The 17,645-nt window shown below is 40.6% G+C and overlaps 1 protein-coding gene across 2 annotated transcripts in view; it reads right to left on the minus strand.

Annotated features, from left to right (window-relative positions):
* IGF2BP3 (insulin like growth factor 2 mRNA binding protein 3) overlaps positions 1–17,645 on the minus strand; it is a 114,415-nt gene that overhangs the window by 26,373 nt on the left and 70,397 nt on the right. For both annotated transcript variants that reach the window (XM_086467718.1, XM_086467717.1), the window contains exons 4-9: positions 16,326–16,377; positions 16,171–16,234; positions 7,251–7,535; positions 4,954–5,088; positions 4,282–4,404; positions 1,706–1,841 (exon numbers count right to left, since the gene is read on the minus strand). In XM_086467718.1, the coding sequence (XP_086323844.1) occupies positions 1,706–1,841; positions 4,282–4,404; positions 4,954–5,088; positions 7,251–7,535; positions 16,171–16,234; positions 16,326–16,377 (795 nt within the window). The remainder of the gene's footprint in view (positions 1–1,705; positions 1,842–4,281; positions 4,405–4,953; positions 5,089–7,250; positions 7,536–16,170; positions 16,235–16,325; positions 16,378–17,645) is intronic.

A 17,645-nucleotide genomic window follows, 5' to 3' on the forward strand; every position in this document is an offset into this window, starting at 1 on the left:
TATTTCCCACACACATGCCCAGACCAGTAACATTAAAACACACAGTAGGAAAGGCAGCTGGGGCTCACTTGCTACAACTTAATCAATGAAACATAGCACAAACTTTATAGCAGGAAATTCAGGCGATAGTACAATTTACTTTTAAAGTGAACAAAATTATCAGAGAAATAATGTAATAATTTTGGCTTTATATTAAAGAGTCAGCCCTATAGAAACAGAAAAAGCCTGTCCACAAGCCCTGACTTTTCATACGCTGGGGGTATACACCACACTATTACCCCACCACCCTCCCTCCCACGCCTTAATACAACCAATGAAGTAAAATACCCCTGGCATTTGCTGGGAAAGGATCAGCTGTAAAATTGCGTGTCCCTTACTTGACCACTGCGAAAAGTGGCAGCGTCATGTGGTAGGAAGCCTTTGTTATCCACGATACAAAACTTGTCAGTAACTTTTCTCACTTTTCCAGCTTACTGCCCAGTAATGTGACTATGCTTTAGAAATAGCTCAGCTAGAGACAGACACCACCTGAAGACATCAAGATAAGCCAATCTTGAGACCCCAAAAAACCCCAAAAACCTCATCAACTGAAAATCTACCCTAATACTCTAAACTTGAAATAAATAAAAAGAAAATAAACTAAACTTGAAATCCATCAGTAACAGAGGTAGTTTTCTGCTTATCACACCGTTGCCAAACACCCTCAAGCTCACCCCATGTTCCTGCTCGCTAAACCAAGCAAAAATGTATTGCTAAAATACCTCATTGTGTCCTGGTGTGTAGTTTGTGTCCTGCAATTTGCTTATAGTATGGGAGGGAGGGGAAAAGCAGGGAGAGTATTCTCTCCAGCCAGGAGGGAAACCACGAAGAACAACCATTTCTAGAAAATCTGAGACTACTGTAAACTGAAAAATATTTCGTCTGATTCTAGACACTAAGTTTTGGATACACACTCAAAAAGCTCTTCGCATCTTATCAAAAATCTCAATCGTTTCTCAATATGCATTAGCAATACTTTGGCAAACTAGTGAGGTGTGGGGTTTTTTATCATATAATCACCAATAATCTTCAAATAACTAAATGCCTTTATCATCTATATCAAGAAAAACCCTAATAAAGCTTTCTTAAATGATTGAAAGCAGGAGAGATCCTTGTTCCATATGTTATGCTTTTAACATGACGAGACTGAGAATCACTACTTTAAGAAACATATACAATCTAGAGCATGTAAACCCCAATAGTACATAAATACACATTCCTTCAGGTTTTCTCAGCAAGAAAAAAATGAAATGCTTATTCATTTCCTCAATCTAAATCAGTTTCTCAGTTCCCCTACGCAAAACACAGCAGAAAAAGCCTTCATTAAAATAGCATGCATACATAAACAAATAATTAAAAAACCTCTCCCAAGCCCCACGAATGAATACAAAAGAGGTTGCAACCGGGAAATTCTGATGTGATATTAGGAAAGAAATTTTCACCACGTGTGAGACAGGGCACAGGCTGCCCAGAGAGACTGTGGACTTTCTAACCACAGAGATATGTTCAAGAGGCAACAAGTCCCTACACAGCCTCATTTAGCTTTGAAGCGGGCCCTATATTGAGCAACTCCCCTGCTGAGCCAGGTGACCTCCGGAGGTCCCTCACACCTAAATCTTTCCGTGTTTCTAGTTCCAGAAAGGGCCTATGCCACAAGACAACTCACATTCATAGCAGCAATATCATTTTCATAGGACTCCCTGATTTTCTTCATAATTTCTTCCTCAGCCTTGGCACAAGTTTCAATACTGCCTTTAACTGTAATGGTCCTTTCTGGATTATAGAGTGTCAAGTCCTGCAATCTGCAAAATGAAACAGAAGCACAGTTAATTAGCAAAGAGCAGAGGGTAATCCAGGTTATCATTCGAGTGCGATGACATCCGAGCGTGTTGAGTTTGGCCTCCACAGACCGTAGTATCAAACACAAACGTAGGGCTCAAACACGGTTCTCAGAGAATCTGGAGAAACTCTGTCCTCACAGCAAAACACAACAAAAACCACCACAGCGAGGTTTGGCATCAGATGGTTGAACTGTTCTTAGGTGCAACACAGGATGGAAACCATCACGCTCTGTAGGAACATGAGCTGCAGAGCGGTGCAGCACCGTTCAACTTCGTACCCCACACCAGCCCTACCAACAGAGAGAGGGGCTTCAGACGTTTTAGACATCCCAGAAACACAGACCGTAAGAAACTTTCTTTCCTTGAGAACAATAGCAGATTCCTTAAGGAAGGAGGGGGAAAAAAGCCCAACCCTCAGTGAAACTGCAGAAGAGCCTCCAAATCCTCATAACAGGAAGACCAAAAGCTGTCTGCAAGTCAACATTTGCTGTGAAACACTAGTAACTCCTCAGGGAAAATGAAAGGGTTACAGCATTAAACTAGTGCTTTGTTCGGTAACAAATGCTGACCTACTACGGTAAAATGGAAGGAACCGACTGGGAAGCCATGGCATATCCATGTACTGAGGAAAGGTGAGTTGAAGGGGTGAAGACAAAAAAAAAAAAAAAGGCCAGAGCAGGATGCAGGAGGGATGAGGAAGCCCATGGCAGGAAGGAGAGAGGAGGAAGCATGCAAGCCTTGCTTTCTTGCACAGCGGGCAGCGTGGCAACCTGCGCATCTCCGTTAAGCAGCGGCAAGCACGAAAGGCATCCACAAAGCAATCCTTAAGTTTCTGGTGTGCGAGCACTGAGTTACTGCCTCAGGAAGGAAAGTGGTAGAAAACAACCCAAAGAAGAGAGGAAACACTTTCCCAAACCAGCTGCCTTACTTTAACTTTATGGACAAGCTTACCAAAAAGCCTAAATGAAGAGATCAGGAGAAAGACTCATTAGACAAAGCAGAATCAACGAGCATATATGCTCTCTTTTACATACCAGTTAAACCAGGCGACTTCACGGGGCTATTTCAGGCATAGCATGGCAAGTATAATCTTGAGGCCAAGATTTTAGTGCAAATAAACCATTAACTCTGTGAGCATTTACAGACAAGGTGTTATTTGTGTTCTCATCAATAAAGACAGGTTGGTTTCACAGAACGAAGACCGTTATCCCATTTACCCTGTACATTTTTTTTTTTGCCTTTAAGAAATAGCATTAACAGTCTCCATACTGTTTGCAAACAAAAAGTTTATGCCAACACATTTAAGAGAGCATGCTGACCTTACAAAACTTGTTCTTGAAATAGGCATTTAGATGCTTTTTCTCCAAATGATTTTTTTCTTCCTCAGACTAGTTCCATAAATGTTTACCTACCTTCGGGAAGGTCTCAGGGGTTCTTTTACCCAATTTTGAATTTCCTCTTTGAGGAACATCATTCACTCTTAGCTTCCTTGCCTTCATTTGAGCTATTTTCTGCAGTAAACTTTGGTTTTGGTCTCCTGCGTGTATTCACACCTTTTCATACATCTTCATGTGTCTTCCAAACTTTCTCCCTTTCCTACAGCCTATAAGCCTTATTCTCACCATTTCTGGCTAAAGCCAGACACCCTCGAATGCTTGAAAGTTCACATCAGAGTATTCATTATTCAGAACAAGAGGTTCTCTGAAGATATTACTCCAGAGTAAACTGCTATTAACAGCTAAGCTTCTACAGAGATGTTGATCTAATCAGTGATTTGCAGATTTCCAGTGAAAGTGAAAACTCTTGTTTAATCTCAGCTAAATTTGAGAAGGTCTCAGTTACCTTCACAAACTCACAGACCAAAAGCTATTACTTTGAAGCAGAGTAGCCAATGTATCCCAGTTTGGCTGCTAGCAGCCAAGAGGGACAGAACTGATACTAAAAATACTTTTTTGCAGTATTCATTTGCTTTATTTCCTTCCCTTTTGTCCAAAAATTTAATCCATACCAGAAACTAAAATCACTAGTTTCACTCATTTTCACACATAGCTCAGAACTGGTCCAGGCTTATAGTTTCAAACCCTTGTCATTACATACGGTATAATATGTTAAAAACAACTGACACTTAAAATAATAGTCTAACACAGGCTCCATGTAGCCTATGTTATTTTTAGGCTTGGTCTTGACTGAGTTTACGATGAAGACTCACTGTTTACATTAAATTTAACTGAGCTTAAGTAACAGTTTAATCCGCATTATGGAAAGACCTCTGAAAGGCTGTTATTTCAGTCTTCAAAACACACATAATATTGTTGTAAGGACTCTGTACCTGAACATACTGCAGCAGCATTGCTGCTATTTGAGGCATCTCACCCAAAAAATTAGGCCACCAAAAACTTACGGAGATATCGTGATTTTAGTATCTGTGTCCTGTTCAATTTTCTTCAGGTTTCTTCCTTCTTTGCCAATAAGTCGGCCAACAAAGTTGTTATGTGCCAATATCTTCAACGGAATTTCTTCTGTACTGTAATGGAGGTTACACCCAGTGAGACTTTGAGACAAGAAGGCAAATTTTTAAGCATGTTTATTTTCATAGAAGTGTCTACAACTCCCATTCACTTACACATGTTTATACCAAATGCACAAGTCCAAGTGCGATGCACATTTCAGGACTAGCTTCATCGTAACGTACCTGTTAAATAAAACTCAGACTGAAAGTAGCAAGAGCTGTTGGGAAGGAAGAAATATACCTTAAAGCTTTTAGTGAGAGCTCACAACTTGTTATGCTTACTCTGATTTAAAGGTACTAGCTGCTCAAGAAAGTTCAGTATTTGCTCCAGTTCACCTCAAAATCACAGCCAGACAGTGGCTGAAACCATAGATATGTGCTGGGGCTAATTAAGCAAGTGGACTGTCCTGAAAGGAAAGAAGTCTTAGTTCCTTTACCTACTTAAACATGAATAACGGCAAGAAAGTTTCACTTGTTAACAGTTTTTAAAGACTACAACTTTAAATGGAATCAACAAGAAATCAGAATTTTTAATGCTTCCACCATGAAATGCCTTTTACTCACAATTTAGTATCTTGAGCTTCCTTTTGCATGATCTCCATAATAATTTTACAAGCCGTTGAGCAGCCTTCAGGAGTTGAGTGGATGGTAATTGGTTTCTCAGCAGCACCTGCATTCTCTTTACGATGAATATCAATTCTTGAAAGAAAGAAAAACACTAACTGTAACCACGTACTGTATGATAAGCCTCGCGTATTTCCAACTCTCATAAAACTAATTTATTTTGAGCTAACACTGACTACATTTAAGTGGTTTAATTTTGCAGAGTACACAGCTACTTAAACATCTCCTAAATATTATTTTTCTGTATTATAAAGAGCCTCTCCTATCCCGATTTCGCCAGCTAAACCCCATCTTTGTTGACACTGGGATCTCCTTTCCTCATTAGACTCCCATCAAGATATTCAGGGGAGTTGTTAGATAGACAATCTGAAGTAAACCACTGAAGACAACATTTCATCAGGCTTTCCCAATGCTCTATCACCGGCCCCTCACTCCACTAATACTGACTGTGCAGCTACAGTACAGCCAGGCTTTGTCCCAGCTTGTCTCTTTTATTGACCTCAGCAGCTGGATCTCCTACACTTCCCTGCTAGCAAGTAGCATCGGGGTACTCGCATTCATCCTCAAGATTACTTTCCTGTGATTTTTAAACCTAAAATTTGTCCTGACATTGCCTTTCATCTAGCTCCACTCTCTACCACCCTAAGACTACGAGCCTTAGTCTTCACCATGATTAATGTATCTGTAGGAATTTAACAAAAATTATGACCTGTATCAAGACAATGCCTTGGATATTATTTGTCCTGCGCCAACAACTGCAGGTCATATACTCTTTCCACCTCTGCTTTTTGCTTCCTCCCCTCTCCCCCAAATCATAGCTGTTTCTAAACTTAAAACAACCCCGCTGCTTTTCAGTAAGTCCCTTTATTTTGCCAGTTCTTTCCGATACTGAAAATCCATTTTGTTTCACAATGTAGCGTTTTCCAAGAAGCCCATGGCAATTTTTGGTGCAACTAGAAGCAGATAACATTTCTTTTTTTATCCCCAAACCAATAAAATCATCATTCTTGAAGTCACGTATCTGTAAAGTTAGCAACCTGTGATTATTTCTGCTCTATCCAGCCTTCTTTTAAGAGATAAAATCTTTCCTTATGCCAATCTTCCAGGATTTTTATAGTCCAAGAATTCGACGTTTTAGATATCACCTGAAAAATTGGTTACCCTTAGGCAAATTACAACCAAGTCTTGTCAGGACATCACAAATCTCTTAAACCTGTGTTGTTAAACACAGCAAATAGTCTCCTGGGTTACAACATGCTAATGAGAGGTTGGAAGGAGCATCACGATAATCCTGGGTTGGGGGTGGGGAGGGGGTAATTAGAGAGGACTCCCTTATCCTCATTAACCACTCTCAAAACTGAAACCACCCACCCTCCTACCCCCCACATACAGCTTGTTTCCAGGTCCTGCTTGCTCTAACTACCAAGCTGGGAGCTCATACCAGCGTATTGCTGAAGGCAGCATCTTTCACTCTCCGCTCTTAAGGGTATCCTGGAAGAATTCTTTAAATACGATCCCCACCTCCCTCTGCTTCTGCGCTGAGCTCTTCCTTGTGGGTAGGGATTTAACATGCACTGAAAACAATCTCCTCCAGCGTCTCTAGACCCTAGTGCTCTAAGCTGCTTAGGTCACTTAGCAGCTTGCTTTTTGTCTCCCGTGCATTTCCTTAATCTGCATTTTGGCTTGGTCTGCAACTTGGTAGCAACCAATGTATTCACCAGAAATGCATGGGGGTGAGTAGTAAGTAGTAGTGAGGGGAGAAAAGAAAGATTATTTTTTCTTCCCCTCGCCCCTGCTCTTGAATTAAAAACATTTATAAATCCTAAGAATGCCCTAAACAAAACTAAAGCTAGAATAAACACTTACAGACTTTAGTACGTCGTCACACTGACTGTATGTCCTAACAAACCAACATATTACAGCTCTTTCGGTTTCACTTTTTGTGCCAGAACCTTATTAGTACATCTGTAAGAAAACTCTCCGGCATCAAGTACCATCCTACTAGCATTGCCTAATTTCATTTTTTTTAAAAAGGGAAAAACAAGTCAGCTAGTATTGGAACATGTATCAAGGACAGAATCCTTAAATAAATCTTGCAAAAGAATTTGTATTTACTGTTATCTTCATTTGCTGTCTGACCACGCAGATTAGTTGTGAAGTTTTACAAGTTTCTCTTTAGCTGCAAGATGAGGACACAATATTAAAACTTAGAATTACAGTTTTGTAAAATAGCTTACTTGGACTGTGTCTGCTTTGTAATGTTTCTGATTGTCGCTCCTTCTTTCCCAATAATGGCTCCTACAAACTGCGTGGGAACCAGCATCCTTAGAGGAACGTCCGACTGTGGTTTCTGCCTTGTGGTTGCACCGGGTGACCCTTGTCTTGGAGGACCCCTCTGTCCAAATCCACGTCTTCCCTGGGGATGTTGTTGCGGAGGTTGCTGGGCTGCCATTTCATCAGGGATGTATGCAACTTTCAAGGAATAATTTTCAAGCTGAAACCCATTCAGTTTTTCTATTGCTCTGTTTATTTGAAAAGGGGAGGAGAGAGGAGGAAAAAAAAACAACAATACACAATCACATGCAGGGCCTTGTGAAATGACAAGTCATTCAGATACAAACTTCTGCTCTTTCTAAATTGCATGACAAAGCTAATAATTGGTTCCAAGAGGAAAAGTTACATTCAAAATTCTTCAGTCAAGGTTTTGAATACACAACTTCTTTTTTAAGTCACCATATTAAGAACTACAAGTTAGTTCTTGCTTGCTTTGGGCTTCTGCGCACTTTAAAGGTTTTGCTGGTGCACCCCTATCAGCAAAACCTCACAGGAGACAGAGCTTATACATTCAAAAGCATTCTTTTGCCTGATTTAATTTAAATCAGTTTCCCAAATAGAATTAAAGCTGCACCAGAGGGAAAACTTTTTAGCTGCTATCACGGCACCTTCATTAGGGTTTTTGCCAGCACAGCTATTTGGCTGAAGTTTTCGCAATAACTGACATAACTATGACAGAAAAAAAAAAAATGTGGAAGACAGCTCCTGGTTCATTCTCAGCAGGAAAGAAAGCATTCAAAGCCAGTCAACGGCATTTGAAACACCACTTAGCAGACCACGACAGCACCTTGCAGCTTACCAACAAGTCATGAAGTAAGCAGGTTTAAAAGTTAACCAGGAAATTAAAGCCGATGCATCTGTTAAACTCTCCATAGATGCAAAGGTGTTAGAAGGCATTTAAACCATGTTTCAAGTTCTCTGGTGCTTTTAGGCAAAGCAGAGCCCTCTGTTAAATATCACAGAGGGATATTGCCCAAATGCACACAACATACTCACACCGTGGTCCATCGCACTGAAGGACCCCCTGTCCCTCAGCTCTCCCTCTGCCCAGCCCCTCTTTCTAGTCAAGGCGGGGCCAAGTTTGCAAGTCAACCTGACCTGCTGGTTTCCTCCTCTTCACAGAGGGAACACAACTCTGAACTGAAAAACGACAGACTTCTGGAGGGCAGAAGATCCTCCGCTCACAAACATAGTAGAGTCAATACAATTAGATATCCAGAAAACAGTAGGAATAACCAAGCTACATGCAACACCCTGGTAAGAAGCAGGTGGTATAAAATTAACACATCCGCCCCAGAAAGACATTTCCAGTTTTGCTACAGAAGGCATATTATTTAGATTATCACCTATATACTGGTGTCACTGAAACATGCATTAATTTGGAGTAGTTTATAAATGCCAGACTTGATCTTGGACCAAAGATTACAGATAGATTTTGTAGTAGTGGGAAGGGGAGTTTTCCATCTTCTATGAAAGAATCCACCAACAATTTCATTAAAAAACTCCAATACTCATATGCTCTGGAGTAAGGCCTCTGAAATTCAGAAACTTAACCCAGTCCCTCCATTCACACATGTTTGCAGGTGGTTACTGCCAGTTTACCGAACACTACCCTCAGTAACACTTTTAATCCTGCCTCTGTGGCAGAGATAAAGGTTGATGCTAGCCAATCGCCTAAATTTTTGAGGGTAGCCAGTGAAAATTACTATTCTTCTCCCATATGTATCGTTGGATAGTCTGGGTCTCAAGCAGGTGTTAAAGCCAAGCAGCAGCTTTGCAGGTAAGAAGTGGTACATGGGTACTGAGGATAACACGCCCCTCATCTCCCAGGGGCTGAACCAGTGTCCTTGAAATACTCCAGTCAGACAGTAAAGAGCTTAGGAGAAAACAAGTAATTTGTGTCTTTGGAGCACTGTTTAATAAGAGCTGGTAATAAATAAGACCCAAGGCAATGCCAGTGAACAACAAGGAAAGCAAAATATTGAATAACTGATCACTGCTCATTAAATACTTCTGTTCACCAAATGAGACAGGTCCTTGGGGAACAGGGCAGGAGCGTAATTGCTCCCATAACAGAAGAATCTCTTACAGCATATGGCAAAAGAGAGCTGGATTAAAATTTGCTGAGGCTATTTCAAAGCTGACGTTTAACTTTTACTCTATGGACTTTGAAGAGTGCTTTATTACACAAAAAGCCATGTTTGCAAAACAGTAAGGTCAGTAAGCAGCCAGACTAGTGAAACTTGAGTTCCTATGGATTTGCCTCAAGTTTTAGTTTCTGCGTAGATTTCCAATGCCTGAAAGGCATTTCACTGAAGTCTCTCTCTGTGGAGATCCTATCTGGGAGAGGGGTCTGGAGACTTTCCTTTTTGTGCAACCTGAACATACTAAGTTCTTGTTGGTTGCAAACATCTAAGATCTCTATTTCTGGGTTGAATTTAACCAAAATCAGCCAAAAAGCTGAATTGCACCAGACAGTGCAGTTGCACAAGCCCTGTTTCCTTTGGAATCAAACCTCAACATGTTGGAGAGAAGAGCACCAACAATTTCACGAGCGTGCTGGTAGGCTCCGAATTGACATCAGGCCCGACTCATTCCCTTCCATGCATTCATTTGACAAGTTCAGACATTGCTTCTTTCCCAAAATGTTTCAATCTCCTCTGGCTTTAAAACACCTTAGACCAGAATCCCAGCCCTAATAAACCTCATATTAAGATCGGTGCACGAAACTTCTCACTCTTCCTTAGAAGTTTTAGGGGAGGAAAAGACTAGGCTTTTTGTTTGCAACAAAGCTACCTCTCCTGTTTTCACAACAAACATTATGCAGCAACAACTGGCCTACATATATGCCATACTTTTCCTGGAAAGAAGGTTGGAATTTTTCAGCTTAAAAAAGGTTTATAAACTGCTAAATGGTTCTATATGACTATAAGCACCTTAAACTCAAAGCAAACTGAGAAATGTTCATTTGCCATTGTGGTAAAATCGTTTATGTCGACACTGAACAATCCCTGGCCACCAAAGCCATATGATGACATGGAAAAATAACACACTAAATATTGGATGGGTTGGTTCTGAGCAAGTATTTGAAGGCAAACCTACTTTAAAGTTCACTTCTCTAGTTAGATACTACAGTATCTGTAGTACTGTGTACTAGATTCTCTAGTACACTAGAGATACTACGGTAGTATCACTTGTTTAAAGTAGTCTAGATAGTTATAGAGAAAACTTTAAAATAACTAATTCACTCTCCGAGTCAGAGAGTTCTCCATATCTTATAGTCTGAATTGTCTTACAATTTGACTTGTTCAAATGGTAAGTCAGAAGGAAAGTCAACAATTAAACGCTGCTCTCCCAAACCTTTTGAGGGATTGACGTTCCCTGGTTAGGCGGTCCCACATTCTGCACCGATTTGGGCACACACAAGGGAATGCCAAGAAAACTAGTTTTCAGTGAATGCAGCAAATACACAGTTCTGGGGCATTTCTCACAGAAGACACAAGCCCACACCTTTTGGAAGGTCACTTTGGCTGTTGAGCCTGGCCTTCACATTCCAACATTTGACAGTTTTCACTAGGTTTTTAACGTATTGTCATAACCTTTATTAAACTCTTCCGAACTAATTTCTATAAATTTTGTGGCACAAAACATGGGGCTGGAATCAGGCATGGTGATGGCTCAACAGTCCTTCAGCACCATAAGCCCAAAATTTGAGAGACATCTAGGCACTGCTTCAGAAGCAGGGACGAGGAGAAAAATGTATGCAAAATTTGTGTAAAACAGCATCTAAGACAGCACTTGCTATCAGGAGAGCCATCACCACTGGGAAAGCCTGAGCCTCAGACAAAAGCAAGTAACTGGTTCTTCACAGCACTAGTGGCACCTGTTTGAGCCAAGGCTGTCATTGTTGTTGCAGCCCAAACACCCATTAAATACAGCTCCTTTTGTAAAGCACGTACTTGCATTGACTCAAACTCAAGTCCAAACCACAGCCACACCACCTCTGCCTTTCCGCAAAGACCTCTGCAAAGCCCCAAACAGGGCTGGTGCTCTCCTTCCACGGCCACAATTTAGTAAGGGCCGTACAGGTTACCTCTGCCAGAGGCCACTGCTGGTACCTACTGAAACAACCCACAAACCATCTTCTATGCAAGGGCTAAAAGCCTTAGAGTCACTTAATGAGGACAAAGATGGAGAAAAATTCAGTAAGCTTCCTCATTAATGAGGTGCCCTCCTGCCCCAAATATTCTTTAAAAATTAATATCGAGTGGAAATGTTTCTGTTTTATGTACCAGCAAGAGCTGGTACACAGGAATCTCAGTGTAGTTTGGAATGTTTTTATAAAACAAATTCATTAAGAGACTGCAGCGACTACTGCCTATGCTCTGGTAACGTGTATAGAAGCCTGGCTTACATTCACGTGTCACCAGCTCAGAAGTAAGAGGATCCCTACATAAAAATGATACCTTTAAACAAATATTTTGTAAATTAGTCTCCTGAGTTTTTCCCATCAAAATGACATCTCAATGCTGTCCTCATGAGCTCCCTACGAGAGGATGTTTGCCCAGCCTTCTCCCTTCTGATGCTAGCGGAGGTTAAGGATCCTAGATAAATGAATACAGTAAAAGCACCGAGTCTTGTGCTGGAAATCATTCATCCATTGATAGTGCAATGACACTAAGCACTAGATGGAGAACATATTTCACTCCCACGTGCAGCTTGTACGTACACCACCTTTCTTTTTTCCTCCCTGAAGAGATACATTTGCATACCGAGAAGACAGATATACATGGTAGTTTTTCTTTGGCATAACAATGTTTTTGCATTAAATAAAAATAGAGTTTTCATCAGTATTTCTGAAAATAAAAACAAAGCAAAAATCTAAATCTAAGCTTATAATCATACACCACTGAATTTTCAATATTATCGTTCCTATGGCAACATTAGCCCTGACCCGTGATGGCATGTAAAAGTATTAGTTATGTGAACTCTTATTCATTCATCAAGGATACATGCTGTGTGCACACACACAGCTTTGTACTTCATTGAAAGGGTAAAAAAAAATTGTTTCTTTATGTAATTGTTATAATGAAAAGGTGACTGTTGGTATCAACACTCAAAGTAATATACCTGCTTACATCTGCAAAGACGCAGATCCTGAGCTCCTCACATCACAGCCCGCATTTAAAATACACCATCAGTTACGAGACCCAACGACACACATCTCATTCCTGAGCTAAAAAGTAAGACAAAACCCAAACACCTAGCCCCACAGTAAAACGACATACACTTGCTCTGTATACATGAGACCAACTTTGCACAAAAATCTTCCCTTCCAAAATCCTGGGTAAATCCCGTAGCAGGCAGTAGGTGCCTGCACACTGAAGTATTTTGAGGAGGGAAATCAAAGGTGGTGTAACTTTTGAAGACGACAGCCACAGTTTAGGTAGCAGCATGTCACAAGGAGATGGTCAGCATGTCCTGCTGGTTGCAGTTAGGGATTGATGCAGGGAGAAGAGGGGGTGCCCCTGGCAAGCAGGTCCCAAGCTGCCTCAGTACCTACGTGCAGCTGGTTGGGTTGTTCAAACTGAACCATGGGCTCCAGGCTCTGCCGCTTGCCCTCTGAACTCCTCTCCTCCAAATCTTCCACAACCCATCGCAACGTTCAGTAATCGCGTGTGCCGCAGCAGCGTGCACGTGCTTTGTAAGGCCCTCTCCAGTTTCTGGGAAGGATGGCAGCAGGGGCAGTTTGAGTCGGAACAACTCCTCCTCCCAAACGCTTGCAGGAGAGGAGGGGAGGGACGGGGTCACAGAGATGCCCTGGCAGGCCTAGCCTTCTCCTCACTACCTACAGCCCCAGAGAAGAAAGGGTGGTTTTCTCAGGTCGGTACATGTACACCTCTCCACAAACCTACCAGGCTTCCCACAAGTACCTGATTTGCCACACTGGCTCCCCTGCTCCGGCCGTAAAGGTGAGGAGCAGCATCCTGGGTTTTCTGCCAAGACAGCCTCATGCCTGTCCAGCTAGGAAAGAGAGGCATCACTACAACAGGTGAAAGCCAAAGACCTCCACTCCACCTAGACCTCACTAACGGTGCACGTCTCAGATTTTGGGTGCTGTGTGCTCTGTCCAAGACCTGTTTCTTAGGACTGCAACATTCTTCACCGATTTCAGTTTCCAAGTTAATTTTGAATGCAGCCCCGTATTGAATATGCTGCAACTGCCTAGAGAAAAAAAAACCCACCTCTGCCACAAGAGTTAGACTTGCAAGATAGAAGGCAACTCAGTTTCTTAGCTGGGTGGAACCAGAAGTTTTTTTGAAAAGTAACATCCTCCAAGCAATGCATACCACACTTGTTTAGAATTGCTTATCAAAAACATCTCCAGGTTGTCTTACAGCACCTTCACTGCACAGCAGTGCCGGTGTACACTCCAACAGGCACAGCACTGCCATACAGTGTATCCAGCCGGGAAGCAGCCAACTTCGCATGTTTTGTCAGTCAGCACTACCAGCTGCGAGGTTAGTACGTGTGTTGCAAAAAGCGTGGAAGAGATGCAGTTAGAACTGAGGACCCACTGTATGCGGTGACACAGAAAACTTCATGTCACATCATTTGCTCCAAAAGTCATGGCTAAGACCATCATTTACCCTAAACAGCTAAATTTCAAAATACAAAGCTTGTTATCAGCTGCTGAGTCTTAACGACTCTAAACAGCTTTTGATAAAGTTATTTCTTGTTGCTCCTTGTACCACACAGGCTGACCAACAGTGACTTTTATCAGCTATCAGCACTCGTATACCACTCCCCAACCACAGCCACTGCTGTCCACTGCAGCCAGTTCCAAGAAGCAAAGCTAGGTCATGGCTGGGAAAACCATTCAACTGAAACACCACCACAGCCACTACAGAAAAGCCACACACACAGGTCCTGTAGTGATTCTTCATTGCAATTCCTCACGAGTTTTTTTGCTAGAAAAACCTCTATCCGGCCACTTTTTCTCTTAGGGATCTCTAAATGGTTGCAAGGTTGCATCCTGAACCCAGACAATCTGAGCTAATGTTTTCTGTACAGAAACTAGACTCGTCCCCTTAGAAAACATCGCATCTGTATCAAAAGAAAATCAAAGCTCCTCCACTTGCCCTACCTGTTCAAGGCAAATCAAACCCTATGTCATCATTCAACCTGTATCACTTCAGGTCCTCCTCCAACATTCCTGCTGGGCACTAATTCACCTGCCTCAGACTCAAGATGTTTTCCGTTATTGTCATGTGATTTCTCATGCAAAACAAAATTTTTTATCTCAGACAATTCTTCACAGTCTTGGCTTATCTCAGCGTTTCCTCAGGATTGACCTTAAAATTTAACAAGTTTGAGGGGGGAGAAACTGAATGTTGTTTTCCATTTCAGAAGGGAGTGCACAAGTCCAGGAACCCACATCACAGATGACAGACAGCTCAAAAGTATGCATCATGCTTCTTTCCATGGTATTTTAGGTACTTCCTTCTTACATTTTCAAAGGAGGAACTGGCACATGTAACATTAATTTTTAACATTGCACCACAGGTTTATTCAGAACTAGAAATTCAACATTTTTCATAAGTACTGTACAAGAGAATGAAAAACAACAGAAAAACCTGAAGAACAGCTTGTTGAACAGTTCAGGTTTTGAGAAAAGTTAAATAGCCAATTCAAGAAAAACACTGTTTCCTCCAGCTCCAGTGTAGACAGGAGACACCACGACACAAGTTTCCCATCACATTTGTTTAGAATACACTAACAAGTAACCTAACACTTTGAAAGATTAAATACATGTGTTGCATTCAAGTTACACAGAAGTCATAATTACTTAATTATATGTACAAATATTATTTCATTTGTAATTTTGAATTAATGCATACCATAAGCAGACTCTGCATCTTAACTGCTGATTTTAGTTAGCCACAAGGTGGCAGAAATTTCAAAGTAAAAATAAAAAGACCATTGTAGGCTATTGCATGAGTTTGGTTTTGTTTAACCTGCTACAGCTAGAAAGAGGGGGAAAAAAATACGTTTATGTCACCAGATTAAAAATTAAGGAACACATAAGTCCTTTTTCTGCCTGTGGTGGAAAAGCACAATTAAACCTATAGCATAATATATAATGTGGCTATTTAAAAGAAAAGGACATACAAGCATTGATTACATAAAGCATAGCATTATGCTTTTAAATTTTAATATCTAGATGAAAAGTTATCAATTACTGAAGATATTAGCAAGCATAAAATACATGGCCTAAAGCTCAAAAAGCCAAAATAAATTATTTTATGTATCCATCAGATTACGACCTGTAGTTTGTTTGGAAGGAGCACTAAATTTTATAGTTAAAAAAATAATTTAAGGGAAAATTGTAGCAAAATAACAGAAACAAATAGAAGAAGAATGCAGCTGCTAACTAGAAAGAAGATACAGAAAAACCAACTCTGTCAAAGGGCATCACAAAGCTTTTTTTTAAAGCATGGCTAAAAATCATCCTGTCATTGGCAAATCACTTAACTTTCTGCCCTCCCCAGTCAGATAATTTTACCCAGATTTTCAATTTCCAAATCACTAATTTATTTTTAATCAAAGTGCTGGAAAATTTTATGAAAAAAAAAAGGCAAATTAACGTAAAGTACACAAGACTTGGTGAGGGGAAGACTGAGAGACTTCCTTAAAAGTTAATGCTTATGTGATCATTTTATCAATAAATTAATTCGGAAGCGAAGTTGCATATTATAATCGCAACAACATGAATTCCAAAATACAAGTTAGAAGACAGTGACAAGTAAATAAGATACTTACTGTCTAGCCTGGTCCTTATTGCCGTATGTTACATTTACGACTGCAGTTTCCGTGTCAGTGTTCACTAGAAAGGAAAACGCAATGGAAAGAGGTTAAGCTCAGCGTGCACTCACTTCCCACTACAAATTCAAAACAATCTGATAGTAGAGCCATACCTTGCTCACAGTTCTCCACTGTTCCATACTGAGCTAACAAACTATCCAGCACCTATCAAGAGGTAAAAGAAATGATAGATTTCAATTTCAAAAGAGATTAACAAAACAAAACAAGCCTGTAAATCCACTAAGTTTTGTAGTAATTTTATCAGAACACAGAGCAGTCAAGACATCCTTTCAATAAAGATGAAGCATTAACTATTTTGGGAAGAACAAGCACACATTGTTTGTTTTCCTTCTCACATCAGAAAATCTGCATTTAAAATCTCATGAATGTGAAAATAAAGAATATAACTCCAAGAAGTCACACTGCACTGTAAGTCCCAAACTTTGAAAATAAACCTCCAAGTCACCTGTTCTCAGAGTTAGCTAAAGCAGAGACAAGAAGAATCAGAGAAGAACAAATCGGGGGGGGGGGGGGGGGAATCTTTTCATGTAGCCCAAGTGCATATATGTAACTCTGCTACTGTTTGTTGGGGGTTTTTTTCCTCCCAAAACACATAGATCATATACATAAAAATGTTATTCCCTTACTTAGTGGGGGCTTGTCTACATAGAGAAGTTAGCCAGAATAACCAGCACATCAAAAGCTGTTCCACAATTATTTTGCCCGAAGACTCATTCCAGAGGAAACACTCACAACAGTATTGTCACAATTATTTGAAAGTCACAATTAACGTGTCATTTGGTAGAAAGCTAGGGAAGAACAGGTAAAAAGCATATAACCAGGGGCAAAAGAAATCCAAATAAAGCAGTTTTATTTGGCATAATTTGTTTCATTCTAGTCAAATGGAGGATGAAGAAGGGGCAAGAAACAATGAGACTTTTAGGAAAATCAACGTGTCAAAAATATTCCAGTAGAAACATTAAAATACCCACAGTTGTATCGCTTCTAAAATTCACATGATATACACTTTATTTTCTTTCTGGTGAGAAATAACATTCCAGAAAATAGTGACTATGGCAGTAACTAGCACAGAACACAAGTACATCATTGTGGTTCATTGCTTCCTAATGTTTTGACTCAATAATTAAAATGGTGCTGAAAAATTTCACAATTTACACCAAGAAGTGAAAAAGTAAACTCGTAATCTCCTTTGTGACCAAAGTGCTGTTCTTCGCTTTGGCTAGTAGTCTCTTAAGGCAAAATGTCAGTATGATAGGGAGGAATCCCTTTTGGGAAAGGGAGGAAAGAAGGACAGAAGGACAGAAGAAAAGCAGTAGGCATAAAAATGCATCTGTGTAGCTTCTCATTGCAGTACACTTTCACTTGCTATAACCAGCAACTGAGTGTGCACGAAAATCCAGTCCCTAAAAATG

This window comes from Leptosomus discolor, chromosome 7, assembly GCF_034619465.1.
Source record: "Leptosomus discolor isolate bLepDis1 chromosome 7, bLepDis1.hap2, whole genome shotgun sequence".
Lineage (NCBI taxonomy): Eukaryota > Metazoa > Chordata > Aves > Leptosomiformes > Leptosomidae > Leptosomus > Leptosomus discolor.